A 21,900-nucleotide genomic window follows, 5' to 3' on the forward strand; every position below is an offset into this window, starting at 1 on the left:
ATCATCCGCATGCCCGGCACGAGACTCCCCAAGGCAGCGCTCTACTCTGAGCTCCGATACGGCAAGCGAGCCCCAGGTGGGCAGAGGAAATGTTTCAAGGCCTCAAAGCCTCCTTGATAAAGTGCAACATCCTCCCTGGCACTTGGGAATCCCTGGCCCAAGACTGCCTAAAGTGGAGGAAGAGCATTCTCTAGGCTCGTCGCCAAGAGCATGCAGAAATCGAGCACAGACAGCGGAAGGAGCGTGCGGCAAACCAGACTCCCCACCCACCCTTTCCTTCAACCACTGTCTGTCCCACCTGTGACAGAGACTGTAATTCCCGTATTGGACTGTACAGTCACCTGAGAACTCACTTTTAGAGTGGAAGCAAGTCTTCCTCGATTTCGAGGGACTGCCTATGATTCACTCTGCCTTCCCTACCCTAGTCCTGCACATCCTTACTCACACCAACTTACCTTGAACCTCCACCTATTCCTGTCTATCTAAATAATCACTTCCCTATCTCATTAACCACCCCTCACATTCGCCCTAATCCAATCGTACCAACATACAACACACAAGGGTAGGCACTTGGATGTTTTAGCCAATGTTCATGTAAAGTTTCTGTTAATGTGCTGTCAAACATTGAAACCTTTATTTTCAACAATTTGCGTTCTTAGTCAGATTTGTGTGCATCTTTGCATGTGACTTCGTGAGTTGCAGTGAATGGTGAGACATAGCGGTAGCCCCCCACAATGGTGAAGAGTGTGAAAGGAATGAATTGGGCATTGTAGGAATGCTTTATGGAGCTGGTGTGGGGTGGTGCCAACCTGACATATCATGTGGCAGCCAGGGTGTACAGCATCAAGTGAGGTAAATGTGGCCATGGTGAGGCCATCCCTGGCCTCCTGGGCAGCAATGTGGTCAGTTGCTGATGCCCCATGTCCTGTACAGCATCAGTTGATTGCGGAGAAGGTTGGTGTTTTTGTTGCTGCTGGTGTGCTCGGTGCTGCTGGTTTTGGGGCTGATCGTAGTGGGATTCTGAGGACCAAGGTGAGAGAGTTTCAAGGGCACCGATGGCAGGTGAACTTGAGATGACAGAAGCGATGTCAATAGTGAGAGTCGTTGTTCAAATGAGGTGACACTAGATAGAGAGATTGCTCCAAAGACTTGCAACCTGTATGAAGCTCAATGTGCCTTCCAAATCCAATAAGCAAGCACTTTTGATCTTGTTAAGTGAACAGCTGTGAGATGGAAGCTTTGATAGCACATTTGCAGCTGTCGCGTAAAGAAATGAATTCATGGTCACACAACCCCCCGACGCTCTTACCTGATGTGATCCCCAAGCAGCGGGAACCTCGTGGAAAACCGTAAAATGGTAAGTTCACCTCAAAATTGTTTTTAATAGGCTCTTAAGGTCATAATGACCTAAATTGCCGCCCCTGCCGCTGCATGTCGGGTCTGTTCAGTGTTGATGGGCTCGACACCTGGGAAAGTAGCGTGGCGGGGGTTTGACAGCGGGGTTCCGTCCCGCTGACAGTTATTTAAAATGTAACGGCTGACCCACCGCCGATCCTGTCGCTCCCAGTACAGTGCTGAGCGAGCTCTGCACTGTCTGAGGTGCTGTTGTTCGGATCAGATAGTAAACTGAGAATCATCTGCTCTTTCAGGAGGATGTTAAGAGATCCCATTGCAGCATTACAAAGAATAGCAGGGGAGCTGTAGCAGGTAGGAGTGATCTACCCGTGGTAGACCACAGACATAAACCACAGCAAGGTGTTGGAGAACTTTGGCGTGGTTAACTATGTCAAACACAATGGGGATGTTGAGGAAGACCAGGAAGATTTTGTCAGAGCATTCTTAAAGCAGGTTGGAAGCTGGACTGGAGGGATTTTAAAAATACATTTTGGGAGAGGCAAATATAGAATTGTGTGGTGGTGATCTGTTCAAGAACCTTAGATAGGAAAGGAAGATTGGATATGGGGCAGTCGTTGCAGAGGAGGGAGAGGCTGACAATACAGCACGTCAAGGAGGGTAACACTGAACAGTAGCTGCTAAGGTATTGACTAAAGTAATCCTCACCTTGTCGAAAGCAAGTGACTGAGATACAGTGATACAGATAGTGGTACAGATGGCTTTATTGAATAATCTGATTATTAGAACTGCATTTTTTATACACATGTTGTTTAACAGAGATCTACAAAAATATTAAGGTCAATCAAGCTGGAGTAGTTGTGGTGTAATTTATGGAAGTTCTAATCATATCTTAATTATTTGGAGAAGTTGGAGTATGAAGTGCAATAAATAATCATTGTGTAACCATTTAGACCATATAAAACCCTTCCCAATTAACATCGGAAGACATTGTAGGGACACACACAGAATTAGTCTTTATAACTAACTAGTAGATCTACTGAGGCTTTTCCCTCCGAAAGTCAGGACAAAGTGAATTTCCCTTGAGTTTATTAGTGATGCTGTAAGTATCGGTATGAGGATCTGCAGTTTATGCAGCTCCATCTAGTGGCAGAAGTGTGCAGCTGTTGGCATGACTGGGTCACAGAATGATAATGCCCAAAAAGGTACGTGCAACATACATAGCACATTTAATATATTAAAGTAAGATTTATTAGCTTCTTAGTGCCAGAACTTGCATCATGAAATGTACTGACACCAGCACTTAGCGAATACAATCCCAGATGCTCCATTGCCAAGTGCAACTGCTCCTTTTTACTTTTTTTTTCTTTCTCATTTTTTTTGCAGGATTTAAAGAAACCCTTTGACAAAGCTTGGAAAGATTATGAAGGCAAATTGTGAGTTTAAATACGGATATCTGGTTACGAAGCACTAAAAGTGAAGAAATGTATTTTATTTTCTCTCCCTCACTCCCTTTTTGTTCTTTGATAGCTATTTACCATAGATTATAGAATAGTACAGTGCAGAAGGAGGCCATTCAGCCCATCGAGCCTGTGCCGGCTCTTTGAAAGAGCTATCCAATTAGTCCCACCCTCCCCTGCCTTTTCCTCATAGCCCCGCAAATGTTTGCTTTTCCAAGTATATATCAATTTCCTTTTGAAAGTTACTATTGAATCTGCTTCCACCGCCCTTTCAGGCAGCGAGTTCCAGATCATCTTAACTCGCTGCATAAAAAAAATCATCGCCAATCACACTCAAATGGTAATGCCATTCAGGTTAGGGTTGTATTAAATTCAGATCCTGAAGACTTCCCCGAGAAGTGGATTTACAAACCAATGTGCAACGCATATTAACTGAGCAAGTGTGCAATAAATAAGGATCCGATTTATGGCAATGTCTAGACTTTACTCTGTGATGCCTTAATTATCCTACCTAAGCATATCTGGTCCATAAGCAGCACTTTTGTACAATACTGGCTGCAGTGCGATTTAAATCTTAGTTGACCAGAGGCATTGAGGGTTGAACCAGACAGAGATGCTACTTTGTAAAACTACATCTACTGTAACACAATTAGTACTATTGGCCCCAAGTTTCCACATGATTTGCTCCTGATTTTTAGGAGCAACTGGTGTAGAACGGAGTATCTTAGAAATCGGAATTCTCGTCATTTAGTTTGCTCCAGTTCTAGTCAGTTAGAACAGTTTCACTTTGGAACACAATTTCTTTTTCAAAAGGGGGCGTGTCCGGCCACTTACGCCTGTTTTCAAAGTTTCGTCAGTGAAAACTTACTCCAAACTAACTTAGAATGGAGTAAGTGAAGATTTTTGTACGCTCGAAAAAAACTTGTCTACACTTTAGAAAATCAGGCGTAGGTTACAAATCAGGCGTAGGGAATGGTGGGTAGGGGTTTAAAGGGAAGTTTACAAACATTAAACACTTCAGTTTTACAAATAAAGAGCCATCATCAATAATAAATGATAAATACATCAATAAATCAATCAAAAAAAATTAATAAGAAATAATTTTTTAAAATCAATAAATAACATTTTCTACTTACCGACTGCAGCACCGGGAGCCCTCCAACAGCGTGCTGGGATGCCCCCCCCCAGTGTGTCTCTGTCAGTGTCTCTATCTCTATCTCTCTGTCTGTGTGTGTGTCTCATTCTCTGTCTGTCAGTGTCTGTGTTTCTGACAGCGAGAGGGAGAGAAAGGGGGAGGGATGGGAGAGAAGGGGGGGGGAGGAGATTTGGGGAAGGGGGAGGGAGGCTGAACGGGCCGGGCCCGAGACTTCGGGCAGGGCCCGTCCCCAGCACCAGATTTACAGGTAGGTGGCGTTGGGTCGGGGGGCTGGTGGGAGGGAGGGAGGTCAGTTCGGGGAGAGGGAGGTCAGGTCGGATCCAGTCCGGGGGCGGGGGGGAGTCGGGTCGGGTCCGGTTCGGGGGGGCGGGTGGGAGCGGGAGTCGAGTCGGGTCCAGTCCGGTCTGGTGGGGGGGGGGGGGGGGGAGAATCGGGTTGGGTCCAGTCAGGGGCGGGGGAAGGGAAGCGGGAGTCAGGTCAGGTCCAGTCGGGGGGGAAGGGAAGCGGGTGTCAGGTTGGGTCCAGTCGGGGGGGAAGGGAAGCGGGGGTCAGGTCGGGTCCGGTCCGGAGGCGGGAAGCGAGTCGAGTCGGGTCGGGAGGAAGCAGGAGCTGGCCGTGGGAGGAGCCTTATTCACGCAGCCCCAGTGAGGCCATTGGGCCAGGGCTAGGGGCTGCGTGCTTCGGGCCCCTCCCACACAGTTCGGCGCCTGGAGCTACTGCACTTGCGCGCCCACTGTAGCGCGCATGTGCAGAGGTCCCGGCACTATTTTCAGCGCAGGGACCTGGCTCCGCCCCCTATAGCTCGTGCTGCGCTGAGGGCCAGAGGACCTGCAGGGAGGGAGAATACGGAGGGTTTTTTTAGGCGCACTTTGTGGCACGAAAAACGGGCGACCAGGTCGGGACTGCGCCGTTCTAGGCGCGGCTCGAAACTTGGGCCCCATTATAAGGTTGGAATCAGCAATTGCAGTAATTTAGTTCTTTTAAAATTAGTTAATATTTAGCGTAGATCAACAAAATCTAAGTCGTCATCAGCAAAACAAAGTTAAGTTTAAGTGTCAGAACACCACGATTGCTCAATTAGGAATCACAATTGTATAACTGAATAGCATTCACTATTCAAGATCGCAGTAGTGATTTGTCGAAAATAAGTTCACAAGGGGACACAGTTAGACTTTGAGGGGTGGTTCCCCCACTTCCCCCCCCAGTCGGGGGGACTTTGGGCATTTGGCCAACGGAACGCACTGGCTGGCCACCCAGTAGTCCCAGAAGGAGACCTGGGAGGCGAAATTGCCCCTCGCCCCAATTAGGGGTGGTGACCTTCCGATGCCGGGACAGTTATAGCCTGGACTTGGGCCATCCACCCCTCAAAGGAAGCTGAGCGCTGTCTCGGGCATCACACGGGGAGGCAGCGCCACGCTGAGGATGCCAGTGCTACATGGATGCTCCACGAAGCGCTAATGCGCTACATGCCCCTCCCCTTCAATTAAAGGGGAGGCCCGCTATGCACTCTGCAGGTCCTTTAGTGGCCAGCCACTGGGCCACCATGGATACAATCGACCGGGCCAGTGGCCTGGCATCCAAAACGGAGTGCCGGGCTGCATGATGGCGGGCCAGTCAACGCGAAGGCTGCCATTCATTATCGGACCAACGCAAGAGTCAGCTGTTAAAATAAAATGGCGGCCCGGGGTGCTAAGAGCCTCCCCTTTAAGGGATGCCCCGGTGACACATGTTCACCAGCCCACGGGACACAGAGGTCGGCGTGGGGTGGTGAGGGTTTGGCACGCATGGCGATGACGCCATGTTATATTATGTTTTGCTCGCTGGCCCGGGGTGCTAATGGCGCCGTGCTACCGGCACAGCGCCCCCTCCCCCAGGCAGAAACACCATTACGTCCCATTATTGCCCCACGGAGGTGCTAACGGGGCTATAGAAAGGGGCAATTTCGGCCCCATGGAGTATATTGAGTGCCAGAATTCATTAGTATTGAGTCAGCGGGCTGCAGCAATATTGAGTGCTCTGACCAGCTCAAAGAAGGTATTCCGTTGTGGGGGGAGAGCCACGGGGCAGAAGGATGGTTGATAGAGCAGCAGCAGCCCAGCCTAGATTTGTGGAGCCGAGGATCACTCTTGCCCCCCGGCATCACAAAAAGAATCTTTGGCCACCAGCTTAGACTGGCCAGAACGTGCACGGTGCAGGCACCACTTAGTTCAGTTCATAATGGCAACTAGGGTCGCTCCTATTTACATCATAAAACCAATTTAGGTAAGTGATGTACAACCTTAAATATCTTAAGCATTGCTTCAGGTGATTTGGCCAATCCTTGTAAACAAATACAATTGTATAAATCAAAGAATAATGTAGCTTTACAAACCCGTCTTAGAATTTTTAAATGTTTGAGTAAGTATTAGTTCTTGGGATCATTAGATAGATGACAGTGTCTTTTCTGATCCTATACCTTTCTATCTTCCTAAGTTTAATATTCCAGATAAAACATTTTCAACATGTGGAAATATTAGTGAAATGGCATGTAATTACTGATAATCGTTAAAGAACTTTATGCATATGAGGTTGGCCACAAGATCAATTTTATTTAAGGATCACTGTTCAAGTCAAGTTTAAAATAAAATGTTATATTTATGGTCATGCATTTTATTTCAGTAAATTAAAGTATTGGGCACCCTGAAGGTCAATGTTGACAAAAATGGATCAGCTGTTGACTGTAACTAATAACATATCTCATTTATATTTTCAATAGTCCTAAATACAGGGAGCGAGCTGGCAAGAAGCAGATACGTTTGACATTTAAATGCTTTCTCAATTTTTTTTTGTCAGTACTAAAATTGAAAAAGAAAAGAGAGAACTTGCAAAGCAGTATGGGATGGTACGGATTGAGGTGACAGGAGGTGAAATAGCAGAGGAGATGGAAAAGGAACGGAGGATGTTTCAGCTGCAGATGTGTGAGGTAAGTGAGAATTTCTGTTTTCCCATTCGACTCATTTGAGTATTCTGCTCATAGCATAATTTTAGCAAAAAGTTGTTGTTTTATCATGTCAATCATTATTTTTTGGTGCATTTTATACTCCTCTAAGGTGAAAGGTTCAGTATTTGGAAATGGAACAATTTTCTACTTTTCCCCACTAATATTGCCATTAAACACTCATAGGTCAGGTTTAGCATGTTATAACCCTCAATGTCAGTTCTATTTTGTATCCTAGCCATCTTGTTTGGTTGAAGCTGAAGTATCTCCTGTGTCTATTTCGAGCTGGTTGTGACTGCCCAAATGCTACAATAGGGCACCTACAACCATCACAGGCAGAAGACTTTCATCTCATCCATCTGGACTGAATTCATATTCGTATCCAAGAGGTGAAAGTATATTGCTTTATCAAGCCCCCATTCCACTCCCCCACCCCCGCTACCGTAGAACTTGAGTAACATAATTGTCAAGGAGAAAATGGTTGCAGAAAACAATGGATGAAGAGGAGCTTCAGCTGTCTGATTGCAGTGAGGTCCTAATGTTTGCTGGAGAGGAGTGCAATCAAGTGAATGAAAACTACTTCACATAGAGAAACTGAATTCAGTATGCTGTTTACTGAAAGATGCTTAATTAATGAGGTTTCTCATGCGTTTCAGTTGATGTAAATGGAATAACCATTAGTATTAATCAAACAAGCATGAATTAAAACAAAAGCAAAATACTGCAGATGCTGGAATCTGGATTAAAAACAGAAAATGCTGGAAATACTCAGCAGGTTAGGCAGCAACTGTGGAGAGAGAAACCGAGTTAATGTTTCAGGTCGATGACCCTTTGTCAGTACTGGTGTAAGTACCAATTGTTGATGCTAGTTTGTGGAAGGTGAATAACTGATGTGTAAATTGTACTGGTTGATGTCCATGCTTCCGAGAAAGTGATGTTGAAACATCTGTACAGAAGGCTCACTGTCTACTTGATACGTTTCTCTGGATGTAATGCTCAAGTCAGATATCGTCAAAAACAAATTGCTGATGTGAGAGCCTTCATTATGCCTTTGCAGTCAGGGTTTGATTTCCAATAGAATCTGACATTGCTCATAGCAGTATTCAGCTGTCTGAAACACCTTTGATCTGTGAGGAACTTTTCCTGATGTATCCCTCTTTGAAATCTGTCAGTTCTTCACTCAATTGGTTACAAAGGGTTTTCGCAAGTCACAATGGTATTTAAATTATCCACTGTGGTGTATTATGTGGTGTCCATTCTAGAGCCCCTTGTTCAAATTAAAATGGGTTCCTTGAATATTTCCCACTCTTTGATCCATGGACTTATGGAATTGCTTTAGTGCCTTGTAAATAATGGACCAGAGTTTGCTGGGAACATAACGTCGAGTTCACGGCACTGGCCGATTTTAATGCGTAAAAAAACAGAAATTTGTGGTGAGGAAGAGATAATGCTGTGAGTTGCAAATCTCCACAAATAGCGGGACGATTTGCACTGTTCCGTTCGCTCGCCTCACAAAAACGGGATCTCGCCATCAATCTCCCTGTGAGTTTCAAGAAATTGCTGAATTTATGCTGTGAATACAAATGTAACATGCAGCAGAAAGTTAGGACATAAGGAACCTTTTTAATGACGAGCTCTATGCTCCTGCAATGCCACTCAACTTTGGAGGCCCAGAAAAGGAACAATTGGAACTATGGAGTTTCACTTCTGCAAGTAGTAAATTGTTCAACATTTCTTAAATTTTACATATTACATGTTTTTTTTTGTCCTTTTCTCTTTTTCTATCTCTCTCAATCCAATCTTTCTTTTCCTCTCTTTATTTTTCTTTATCTAACTTACTCTAATTTACCCTTGTTCCTTCTTCATCGTTTCTGTTTCTTTCTCTATCCTTAAACTTCATTGGTTAAGGAGATAGGCTGATGGTTCTGTCATTCACTGAGTTCCTAGTTGATGTCTCACATTTTTCATTTGAGAAAAAGTACTTCAGTAAAGAAACATGTATGTGAGAGCATTCCAGACAGATTGGGAGATGCACGGAATGAGAACGAAAGACTTGCATTCATATAGTGCCCTTCACTATATATTCTTGCATTCATATAGTGTCGAGGGCCCAGGGGCAGCACGGGCCCAGCCCACGCTACGATATGTGTGCGTAGAAAATAAGTGCAGGAGTCGGCCATTCGGCCCTTCGAGCCCGCACCACCATTCAATAAGATCATGGCTGATCTCGGTCCGTGTAGCAGAGCAAGTCTCCAGTCGTCCTGGTTAATCCTTGCCACTGGACAAAGGCCTAGCTCTGTCAAGCCCGTGTGGTGGCTGTTGTGCAACGGTCACCACACGTTTTTTTTAAAAAATCCACGCACAGGCATCTTCCACCCCTGGAGTTCAGGACTGGAATATCGGGTCCTTCATTGAAACATCTGTGAACTCATCCTTTTTGGTGTGGAAGCAAGTCATCCTCGTTCGAGGGACTGCCTATGATGATAATGACGAGTTGATGGCTGTGCCGTTATCTGCTCGCACTTACAGCAATTTTCGATCTGGAGACAGGGAAAAAATCGAACTCACTGGGCATGCCGTGAAATGCCCCGCTCCATTAAATTCTGGTCCATTGTGTTGATACAATATTACAGGGCTTGCCACCAGCATCTGCATCTACACTTTCCTGCTCAGGTTTCTGTTCTTTGCAACATCTACAACCTGCAATTTGCCTTGCTCAGCCAGTAATGCTAATTCCTCTGTGCCACTAATGTGCTTGTGTGCAGGAAATCTAATCGGTATTTGTGATGAAGGTGAAATAGTAGCTGTCCTGGTGAGTGCAATTTGAGTGTGAGTAGTGCAGATGTTGTTGGAGCTGGTTGTAAATTCTGACTTGATGCTAAGCCAAAAGGTCCAGGCGTATCTCTAGAAAGAAGCAATTAATGAAGCTGAAAAGATGTCACCATACCGTTAGAATCTTCACATAATAACATATTTTGCACTCTCTTCTTCATATCCTCTATGCCTTACAATCTTACCAGAGTCTCTGGAGGTAATTTCCATCTCAGCATGTTCAGTACAGTTTCAAGCTTGAAGAACTGGACTTTTCTCTACCCTTGATAGTTTTTGCTTCTCCCCCAGCTCAAAGTCTTCTGTTCAAGACTAATTTTCCTTCACTACTCCCTTGTTTCCAGGTATCTTGCTAAGGACCATTTTTGTTTGGCAGATACAGCAGTTCACTGCAAAGTAATTGATTACAAAGCTTCCTTTCCTGCCTTAGATTTAATGGTTCATTGTTGGTGCCAAATATTGCTAATCTGGCCATCCCTTCCTCTGCCACCACATGCCCACTTCTTCTCTCTGGACTTTGGTCTCCAAATTGTTTTTGATAATCTCCACCAAATTTTCTAACCACATTACTGGCAGAGAATATTTGGTGTTTTCATTGGGATCAAGGATCAAATTTTCTGGCTTACTGCGATACGCAATTGTGATTTGATTGTGGGCTGCTACAATGTGACTTGGGCTTCTTACTTATTAGGAACTTAATGAAGACCACTGGACAGATGTTTTCCCTTGAGTAAAGTATCTCAAATCTCAAAGCACTTTTCTATCTGCAATATCAATGAATTGCCAATTGAACCTTTGAAGAGTGCTATTGTGTCTGTTGAAATACTTGGCTTATAAGAGCCCTAAATCATAGCAACTAAAATGTCATAAATTTTTTGAATAAAGTGAGGAGTAAAATTTACACACAAGTTTGTTTTTGTTTTGTCTTTAGTATCTGATCAAAGTGAATGAAATAAAGACGAAGAAAGGAGTGGAGTTGCTACAGAACCTCACGAAGTATTATCATGCACAGTACATGTAAGTGTTCTCATCTGCTTTTATTTTCATGATTTTAACCTGCTTTAACCTCCTGGACTGATTTAAACTTTAAGCTGAGGCCTTTGCTGAAATTGTACTGTTGGGTTGTATACTTGTCGTTTTATCTATGGGACCCAGGATCAAATCCAGTCCAGACTGATGGGCCGCAAGTTTACTTACCGAGGTGGGCTAAGTGCGGCCGAGGTAAGTGATGGACTGCGACCTGGGGGGGGGCGGAGGGGGCTGGCAGCGGGGGAGGGGGGTGGGGGGGCGGGGATGGGTGAGCCAAGGGAGTCAAAAATTGGCAGCGGCTACGCTCCATCCTCAGTCTCCTACACTGTTCCAACGAAGCTCAATGCAAGCTCGAGGACCAGCACCTCATTTTTCGTTTAGGCACTTTACAGCCTTCTGCACTCAACATCGAGTTCAACATTTTCATAGCGTAGCCGCTGCCAATCTTTGGCTCCCTTCCCCCCCACCCCCTCCCGCTCCCCTCGGAGCCTGTTTCTTTTTTTTTCTCCTTGTCTCTAATGGCAGCTGGTCATTATCCTGCCATTCACACCCTATCTTGACCAATGTTTTTCTAACTCCTGGCATTACCACTTAAATTTGGGCCATCATCCCTTTTGTCTCTCTAATCTCTCCTATCTTCCATCCTATTACATACCTTCCCTTTTATTCTTTCTTCCCCTCCCCCTTTCATTGCTTGTTAAGAGTCTGTTCTTTCCAATTCTGACGAATGGTCATCGACCCGAAACATTAACTCTGCTTCCTCTCCACAGATGCTGCCTGACCCACTGAGATTTCCAACATTTTCTGTTTTTAATATAGGGAGCTTCTCTTCCCTTCCAATGGGTGCAAGAGACCTCCTTAGGACTCCAACGCATCCTGGTTGCACATTGTAGAGGAGGGCACAAGCAGGGATGTCATCAGGAGGACCTGGCTGCAGTGGCACAAACCTTTGAATGATCTCAGTAGATCACAAAATGTTACTGCAATGCTGCACTCAACCTCATCCTGCTGTGCCTCTCATCACATCCCCATCACTCTGCCTTCCCTCCCATAGTCCTGCACATCCTCACTCACACCAACTTACCTTGCACCTCCACCCCTCCCTCTCTCTCAATCTACATTATCATATCCCCACCTCACTAGTCACACCTCACACTCAACTCCATCCTTGTCCAAGCATACCATTAACACAACACAAGTGTAGACACTTGGGTCTTTTAGCCAATGTTCATGTAGAGTTTCTGCTAATGTGTTGCCAAACATTGAAATCTTTATTTTGAACATTGTGTTATTGGACAGATTTGTGTGCACCTTTGGAAGTGGCTTAGTGAGCTGAAGTGAATGGTCAGACATAAGGGTACCCCCCGCAATGGTGATGAGTGTGAATGGAACGGCTTGGGCATTGCAGAGATACTTTATGGAGCTGGTGTGGGGTGGTGCCAACCTGGCGGATCATGTGGCAGCCAGGGTGCACAGCATCTAGTGAAGTAAATGTGGCCAAGGTGAGGCCATCCTTGGCCTCCCAGGCAGCAATGTGGTCAGGTACTGATGCACCTGGGCAGGATTGGAACCAATGTCCTAAGGGGAGTGTTTGATAGTTTAACCCCACCCCAACAGCACTAATATGACTGGGGGATGGAAACCTATCTAGGGAGACAGAGGGAAGTAAAATGGGGGCAGAAGCAAAAGATAGAAAGAAGAAAAGTAAAAGTGAAGGGCAGAGAAACCCAAGGCGAAAATCAAAAAGGGCCACATTACAGCAAAATTCTAAAGGGACAAAGTGTTTTAAAAAGACAAGCCTGAAGGCTCTGTGCCTCAATGCGAGGAGTATTTGTAATAAGGTGGACGAATTAACTGTGCAGGCATCTATTAAGGAATATGATATAATTGGGATTATGGAGACATGGCTCCAGGGTGACCAAGGCTGGGAACTCAACATCCAGAGATATTCAACATTGAGGAAGGATAGACAAAGGAAAAGGAGGTGGGGTAGTGTTGCTGGTTAAAGAGGAAATTAACGCAATAGTAAGGAAGGACATTAGCTTGGATGATGTGGAATTTGTAGGGGTAGAGCTGCAGAATACCAAAGGGCAGAAAAGGCTAGTGGGAGTTGTGTACAGACCACCAAACAGTAGTAGTGAGGTTGGGGACAGCATCAAACAAGAAATTAGGGATGCGTGCAATAAAGGTACAGCAGTTATCATGGGCGACTTTAATCTACATATAGATTGGGCCAGCCAAACTGGTAGCAATGCGGTAGAGGAGGATTTCCTGGAGTGCATTAGGGATGGTTTTCTAGACCAATATGTTGAGGAACCAACTAGAGGGCTGGCCATCCTAGGTGGGTGATGTGTAATGAGAAAGGACTAATGAGCAAAATGTTGTGCGAGGCCCCTTGGGGAAGAGTGACCATAATATGGTAGAATTCTTTTTTAAGATGGAGAGTGACATAGTTAATTCAGAGACGAGGGTCCCGAACTTAAGAAAAGGTAACTTCGATGGTATGAGATGTGAATTGACTAGAATAGACTGGGGAATGATACTTAAAAGGTTGACGGTAGATAGGCAATGGCAGACATTTAAAGATCACATGGATGAACTTCAACAATTGTACATCCCTGTCTGGAGTAAAAATAAAACTGAGAAGGTGGCTCAATCGTGGTTAACAAGGGAAATTAGGGATAGTATTAAATCCAAGGAAGAGGCATATAAATTGGCCAGAAAAAGCAACAAACCTGAGGACTGGGAGAAATTCAGAATTCAGCAGAGGACAAAGGGTTTAATTTAGGAGGGGGAAAATAGAGTATGAGAAGAAGCTTGCTGGGAACATAAAAACTGACTGCAGTTGGCGAGAGGCGGGAGCAGCGTCGGAGCGGCCTATAAAAGGCCCAGCGGGTGTTCCACAGGCAGCGGCAGTTGGCGAGAGGCGGGAGCAGTGTCGGAGCGGCCTATAAAAGGCGTACCGGTGCAGCTACAGCAGGGAGAGAAGGCAAAAAAGAAGTAGAAAGGAATGAAAAGGTGACGTCATAGCCAAGGGGGTAAGTGATTGGCTGGTGATTGGTGTGTAGCTTTTCTTTTTATTTTTTATATCAGTAAGTAACCTGTTAACATTGTTGTTGCCAATTTAATTGTATCTAAGGGTTAAGGCATGGCAGGAGAACTCGGTCACGTGTTATGCTCCTCCTGTACCATGTGGGAACTCGGACACTTCCGGTGTCCCTGAAGACCACGTGTGTGAGAAGTGTATCCGCCTCCAGCTCCTGACGGACCGCGTTGCGGAATTGGAGCTGAGGGTGGATTCGCTCTGGAACATCCACGATGCTGAGAATGACGTGAGTAGCACGTGTAGCGAGTTGGTCTTACTGCAGGAGAAGGATCCACAGCCAGATAGGGAATGGAAGACCAGCAGGAAGAGTAGTGCAAGGAAGGTAGTGCAGGGGTCCCCTGTGGTCATCCCCCTGCAAAACAGATACACTGCTTTGAGTGCTGTTGAGGGGGATGACTCATCAGGGGAGGGCAGCAGCAGCCAAGTTCATGGCACCGTGGCTGGCTCTGTTGCACAGGAGGGCAGGAAAAAGAGTGGGAGAGCGATAGTGATAGGGGATTCAATCATAAGGGGAATAGATAGGCATTTCTGCGGCCGCAACCGAGACTCCAGGATGGTATGTTGCCTCCCTGGTGCAAGGGTCAAGGATGTTTCCGAGCGGGTGCAGGACATTCTAAAAAGGGAGGGAGAACAGCCAGTTGTCGTGGTGCACATTGGTACCAACAACATAGGTAAAAAAAGGGATGAGGTCCTACGAGACGAATTTAAGGAGCTGGGAGCTAAATTTAAAAAGTAGGACCTCAAAAGTAGTAATCTCAGGATTGCTACCAGTACCATGTGCTAGTCAGAGTAGAAATCGCAGGATAGCACAGATGAATACGTGGCTTGAGCAGTGGTGCAGTAGGGAGGGATTCAAATTCCTGGGGCATTGGAACCGGTTCTGGGGGAGGTGGGACCAGTACAAACCGGACGGTCTGCACCTGGGCAGGACTGGAACCAATGTCCTAGGGGGAGTGTTTGCTAGTGCTGTTGGGGAGGAGTTAAACTAATATGGCAGGGGGATGGGAACCAATGCAGGGAGACATAGGGAAACAAAAAGGAGAGAAAAACAAAAGACAGAAAGGAGATGAGTAAAAGTGGAGGGCAGAGAAACCCAAGGCAAGAAACAAAAAGGGGCTGCAGGAGGGGTCAAAACTAAAAATCATGGTTTAAAAACTAGGATTAAACCATTCTACCGAAATGCACGCAGCATTCTAAATAAAGTAAATGAGTTGACGGCACAAATCATTACAAATGGGTATGATTTGGTGACCATTACAGAAACATGGTTGCAGTGTGGCCAAGACTGGGAATTTAACATGCAGGGGTATCTGACGATTCAGAAAGATAAACAAGAAGGGAAAGGAGGTGGGGTAGCTCTGATAATAAAAGATGATATCAGGGCAGTTGTGAGGGATGATATTGGCTCCAATGAACAAAATGTTGAATCATTGCGGGTGGAGATTAGAGATAGTAAGGGGAAAAAGTCACTGGTCGGCGTAGTTTATAGGCCCCCAAATAATAACTTCACGGTGGGGCGGGCAATAATCAAGGGAATAATGGAGGCATGTGAAAAAGGAACGGCAGTAGTCATGGGGGATTTTAACCTACATATCGATTGGTCAAATCAAATCGCACGGGGTAGCCTGGAGGAGGAATTCATAGAATGCATACGGGATTGTTTCTCAGAACAGTATGTAACAGAGCCTACAAGGGAGCAAGCCATCTTAGATCTGGTCCTGTGTAATGAGACAGGAAAAATAAACGATCTCCTAGTAAAAGATCCTCTCGGAATGAGTGATCACAGTATGGTTGAATTTGTAATACAGATTGAGGGTGAGGAAGTTGTGTCAGAAACGAGCGTACTATGCTTAAACAAAGTGGACTACAGTGGGATGAGGGCAGTGGAGGACTTTTAAGGAGCTCTTTCATAGTGCGCAACAAAAATATATTCCAGTGAAAAAGAAGGGCGGCAAGAGAAGGGATAACCAGCCATGGATAACCAAGGAAATAAAGGAGAGTATCAAATCAAAGACCAATGTGTATAAGGTGGCCAAGGTTAGTGGGAAACTAGAGGATTGGGAAAATTTTAAGCAACAGCAAAGAATGACTAAAAAAGCAATAAAAAAAGGGAAGATGGATTACGAAGGTAAACTTGCGCAAAACATAAAAACAGATAGTAAAAGCTTTTACAGATATATAAAACGGAAAAGAGTGACTAAAGTAAATGTTGGTCCCTTAGAAGATGAGAAGGGGGATTTAATAATGGGAAATGTGGAAATGGCTGAGACCTTAAACAATTATTTTGCTTCGGTCTTCACAGTGGAAGACACAAAAACCATGCCAAAAATTGCAGGCCACAGGAATGTGGGAAGGGAGGACCTTGAGACAATCACTATCACTAGGGCGGTAGTGCTGGACAGGCTAATGGGACTCAAGGTAGACATGTCCCCTGGTCCTGATGAAATGCATCCCAGGGTATTAAAAGAGATGGCGGAAGTTATAGCAGATGCATTCGTTATAATCTACCAAAATTCTCTGGACTCTGGGGAGGTACCAGCGGATTAGAAAGCAGCTAATGTAACACCTCTGTTTTTAAAAAAAGGGGGCAGGCAAAAGGCAGGTAACTATAGGCCGGTTAGTTTAACATCTGTAGTGGGGAAAATGCTTGAAACTATCATTAAGGAAGAAATAGCGGGACATCTAGATAGGAATAGTGCAATCAAGCAGACGCAGCATGGATTCATGAAGGGGAAATCATGTTTAACTAATTTACTGGAATTCTTTGAGGATATAACGAGCATGGTGGATAGAGATGTACCGATGGATGTGGTGTATTTAGATTTCCAAAAGGCATTCGATAAGGTGCCACACAAAAGGCTACTGCAGAAGATAGAGGCGTCAGAGGAAATGTATTAGCATGGATAGAGAATTGGCTGGCGAACAGAAAGCAGAGAGTCGGGATAAATGGGTCCTTTTCGGGTGGGAAATCGGTCGTTAGTGCTGTGCCAGGACCACAACTGTTTACAATATACATAGATGACCTGGAAGAGGGGACAGAGTGTAGTGCAACAAAATTTGCAGATGACACAAAGATTAGTGGGAAAGCGGGTTGTGTGGAGGACTCAGAGAGGCTGCAAGGAGATTTGGATAGGTTAAGCGAATGGGCAAAGGTTTGGCAGATGGAATACAATGTCAGAAAGTGTGAGGTCATCCACCTTGGGGAAAAAAAACAGTAAAAGGGAATATTATTTGAATGGGGAGAAATTACAACATGCTGAGGTAAAGAGGGACCTGGGGGTCCTTGTGCATGAATCCCAAAAGGTTAGTTTGCAGGTGCAGCAGGTAACCAGGAAGGCGAATGGAATGTTGGCCTTCATTGCGAGAGGGATGGAGTACAAAAGCAGGGAGGTCCTGCTGCAACTGTATAGGATATTGGTAAGGCCGCATCTGGAGTACTGCGTGCAGTTTTGGTCACCTTACTTAAGGAAGGATATATTAGCTTTGGAGGGGGTACAGAGACGATTCACTAGGCTGTTTCCGGAAATGAGGGGTTTACCTTCTGATGATAGATTGAGTAGACTGGGTCTTTACTCGGAGTTCAGAAGGATGAGGGTTGATCTTATAGAAACATTTAAAATCATGAAAGGGATGGACAAGATAGAGGCAGAGAGGTTGTTTCCACTGGTAGGGGAGACGACAACTAGGAGGCACAGCCTCAAAATACGGAGGAGCCAATTTAAAACCGAGTTGAGAAGGAATTTCTTCTCCAAGGGTTGTGAATCTGTGGAATTCTCTGCCCAAGGAAGCAGTTGAGGCTAGCTCATTGAATGTGTTCAAGTCACAGATAGATAGATTTTTAACCAATAAGGTAATTAAGGGTTACGGGGAGAGGGCAGGTAAGTGGAGCTGAGTCCAAGCCAGATCAGCCATGATCTTATTGATGGCGGAGCAGGCTCGAGGGGCTAGATGGCCTACTCCTGTTCCTAATTCTTATGTTCTTATGTTCTTAAAAGCTTCTATAGATTTGTGAAGAGCAAAAGATTCGTGAAGACAAACGTAGTTCCCTTGCAGTCAGAATGAGGTGAATTTATAATGGGGAACAAAGAAATGGCAGACCAATTGAACAAATACTTTGGTTCTGTCTTCACTAAGGAAGACACAAATAACCTTCCGGAAATACTAGGGGACCGAGGGTCTAGCGAGAAGGAGGAACTGAAGGAAATCCTTATTAGTCAGGAAATTGTGTTAGGGAAATTGATGGGATTGAAAGCCGATAAATCCCCGGGGCCTGATAGTCTGCATCCCAGAGTACTTAAGGAAGTGGTCCTAGAAATAGTGGATGCATTGGTGATCATTTTCCAACAGTTTATCGACTCTGGATCAGTTCCTATGGACTGGAGGGTAGCTAATGTAACACCACTTTTTTAAAAAGGAGGTAGAGAGAAAACGGGTAATTATAGACCGGTTAGCCTGACATCGGTAGTGGGGAAAATGTTGGAATCAATTATTAAGGATGAAATAGCAACGCATTTGGAAAGCAATGACAGGATCGGTCCAAGTCAGCATGGATTTAAGAAAGGGAATAATGCTTGACAAATCTTCTGGAATTTTTTGAGGATGTAACTAGTAGAGTGGACAAGGAAGAACCAGTGGATGTGGTGTATTTGGACTTTCAAAAGGCTTTCGACAAGATCCCACCACAAGAGATTAGTGTGCAAAATTAAAGAACATGGTGTTGGGGGTAGTGTATTGATGTAGAGAACTGATTGGCAGACAGGAAGCAGAGAGTTGGGATAAATGGGTCCTTTTCAGAATGGCAGGCAGTGACTAGTGGGGTGCTGCAGGGTTCAGAGCTGGGACCCCAGCTATTTACAATATACATCAATGATTTAGATGAAGGAATTGAGTGTAATATCTCCAAGTTTACAGATGACACTAAGCCGGGTGGCGGTGTGAGCTGTGAGGAGGATGCTAAGGGGCTGCAGGGTGACTTGGACAGGTTAGGTGAGTGGGCAAATGCAGTATAATGTGGATAAATGTGAGGTTATCCATTTTGGTTGCAAAAAAAAGAAGGAAGAATATCTGAATGGTGATAGATTAGGAAAAGGGGAGGTGCAATGAGACTTGGGTGTCATGGTACATCAGTCATTGAAAGTTGGCATGCAGGTACAGCAGACGGTGAAGAAGGCAAATGGCATGTTGGCCTTCATAGCTAGGGGATTTGAGTATAGGAGCAGGGAGGTCTTACTGCAGTTGTACAGGGCCTTGGTGAGGCCTCACCTGGAAAATATTGTGTTCAGTTTTGGTCTCCTAATGTGAGGCAGGACATTCTTGCTATTGAGGGAGTGCAGCGAAGGTTCACCAGACTGATTCCCGGGATGACAGGACTGGCATGTGAGGAGAGACTGGATTAACTGGGCCTATGTTCACTGGAGGTTAGAAGAATGAGAGGGGATCTCATAGAAGCATATAAAATTCTGACGGGATTGGACAGAATAGATACAGGAAGAATGTTCCCGATGTTGGGGAAGTCCAGAACCAGGGGTCACAGTCTAAGGATAAGGGGTAAGCTATTTAGGACCAAGATGAGGAGAAACTTCTTCACTCAGAGTTGTTAACCTGTGAAATTCTCTACCGCAGAAAGTTGTTGATGCCAGTTCATTAAATATATTCAAGAGGGAGTTAAATATGGCCCTTACAGCTAAAGGGATCAAGGGTTATGGAGAGAAAGCAGGAAAGGGGTACAGAGGAGAATGATCAGCCATGATCTTATTGAATGATGGTGCAGGCTCGAAGGGCCGAATGGCCTACTCCTGCACCTATTTTCTGTGTCATATACAGCATCAAGTGACTGCTGAAAAGGTTGGTCTTGTTGTTGGTGATGCTGGTGTGTTTAGTGATGTTGGTGTTGGGGCTGATCGTGGTGGGATTCTGAGGACCAAGGGGAGATTTGTTTCAAGGGCACCGATGCTGCTGGAATAGATGGCAGGTGAGGTTTGGATGACAGAATTGATCTGTCATTGGTCATAAAGGTTGCTCCAAGGAGGCGACAGTGGACAGAGAGTTCACTGCAAACACTTCCAAACAGTATACAGCTCTAAAGTTTCTTCCAAATCCTGAAGGCTTCAGCTTCTGACTTTGAAAAGTGAACATCTGTGAAATGGTAACTTGTATACGACTTCTGCAGCTGTCAACTAGCCAAAGCAATAGAGAATCACTGAGAACCCGACACACTTACCTGGCGTGAAACCCGAGGGATGGCAAACTCGTTGAAACTGTGGTAAAATGGTATGTCCCTAGTTAAAATCCTTTTAAATACCTTTTAAATGACCTCTTAAGCATCTTAATTGATTGGCCCACCGCTTGGTGTCGGGTCTGCGATCCGCACCCAGATCCGACAGTTAAGAAACTGACATGGAGGCATGTTCAGAGCGGACTCCCGCCTCGCTGTCAATCTCAGCCATTTTGACAGTGGGCTCGCCTCCAAACACGCATTCGCAGGGCTGGGAAGATTCCGACCCTGGTGTGAAAGTCTCCTTTGTCTGTTGGTTGTAAAGGTCCTCGTGAAACAAGTCTGGAAGGTTATGTCTAGATCCTAGTTGGTGCACACTGGTGCCTTTTGTGTGTTGGTTGGGGGGGGGAGGGGCTCATGTGAGTTTGGGGTTCAGGCACATTGTTTGGGGCAGAGTGGAATGAGCCTTACTATGAGGCCAAGTTTCGGCCTGAGTTGCTCCTGTTTTTTTGGAGCAACTGGTTTAGAATGGAGTATCTTAGAAATTTGAATTCTCGGCATTTAGTTTGCTTCAGTTCTAGTCAGTTAGAACAGTTTCACTTTGGAACAGAATTTTTTTTTCAAAAGGGGGGTGTGTCCGGCCACTTACGCCTGTTTTCAAAGTTTAGGCAGTGAAAACTTACTCCATACTAACTTAGAATGGAGTAAGTGAAGATTTTTTGTACGTTCGAAAAAAACTTGTCTACACTTTAGAAAATCAGGCGTAGGTTACAAATTAGGTGGTAGGGAATGGCGGGTGGGGTTTAAAGGAAGTTTACAAACATTAAACACTTCAATTTTACAAATAAAGAGCCATCATCAATAATAAATGATAAATACATCAATAAATCAACCAATAACTCAATCAAAAAAAATTAATAAAAAATTTTAAAAATTTAAAAATCAATAAATAAAACGTTTTCTACTTACCGACTGCAGCACCGGGAGTCCGCCAACAGCATGCTGGGACGGTCCCCCCAGTGTGTCTCTGTCAGTGTCTCTGTCTGTCTGTGTGTGTGTCTCTCACTCTCTGTCGGTGTCTGTGTTTCTGACAGCGAGGGGCGGGGGAGAAGGGTGGGTGGAGGGGGAGAAGGGTGGGTGGAGGGGGAGAAGGGTGGGTGGAGGGGGAGAAGGGTGGGGGGGGGGGGAGAAGGGTGGGGGGGGGGATAAGGAAGGGGAGAGGGTGGGGGAGAAGAAGGGGGAGGAGGGACGGGGGGGGTGAGAGGAGGGGGAGGAGGAGGGACGGGGGGGGGTGAGAGGAGGGGGAGGAGGAGGGGCAGGGGGAGGAGGGGCGGGGGGTGGGAGGAGGAGGAGAGGAGGAGGAGGAGAGGAGGGGCGGGGGGTGGAAGAGAGAAGAGGGGGGGGTAGGATGTGGGGGGTAGGAGAGAGGAGAGGAGGAGGGGGGGAGGAGAGGAGAGGAGGGGGGAGAAGGGAAGGAAGGAAGGAGGAGGAGAGAGGGGGGAAGGAGAGGGAAGAGAGAGGGGGAAGGAGAGGAGAGAGGGGGGGGAAGGAGAGAGAGGGGGGGAAGGAGAGAGAAAGAGGGGGGGAAGGAGAGAGAGAGGGAGGGGGGGAAGGAGAGAGAGGGAGGGAAGGAGAGAGAGGGAGGGGGGAGGAGAGAGAGAGGGGGGGGGGAAGGAGAGAGAGAGGGAGGGGGGAAGGAGAGAGAGAGGAGGGGGGAAGGAGAGAGAGAGGGAGGGGGGAAGGAGAGAGGAGGGGGGGGAAGGAGAGAGAGGGAGG

At 45.8% G+C, this 21,900-nt stretch overlaps 1 protein-coding gene across 3 annotated transcripts in view; it reads left to right on the plus strand.

Annotated features, from left to right (window-relative positions):
- unm_sa1614 (un-named sa1614) overlaps window positions 1-21,900 on the plus strand; it is a 220,584-nt gene that overhangs the window by 99,280 nt on the left and 99,404 nt on the right. For all 3 annotated transcript variants that reach the window (XM_070896406.1, XM_070896408.1, XM_070896407.1), the window contains 3 exons: window positions 2,740-2,789; window positions 6,802-6,931; window positions 10,707-10,792. In XM_070896406.1, coding sequence (XP_070752507.1) covers window positions 2,740-2,789; window positions 6,802-6,931; window positions 10,707-10,792 — 266 coding nt within the window. The remainder of the gene's footprint in view (window positions 1-2,739; window positions 2,790-6,801; window positions 6,932-10,706; window positions 10,793-21,900) is intronic.

Source organism: Pristiophorus japonicus, chromosome 12 (assembly GCF_044704955.1).
Source record: "Pristiophorus japonicus isolate sPriJap1 chromosome 12, sPriJap1.hap1, whole genome shotgun sequence".
Taxonomy (NCBI): Eukaryota; Metazoa; Chordata; class Chondrichthyes; family Pristiophoridae; genus Pristiophorus; species Pristiophorus japonicus.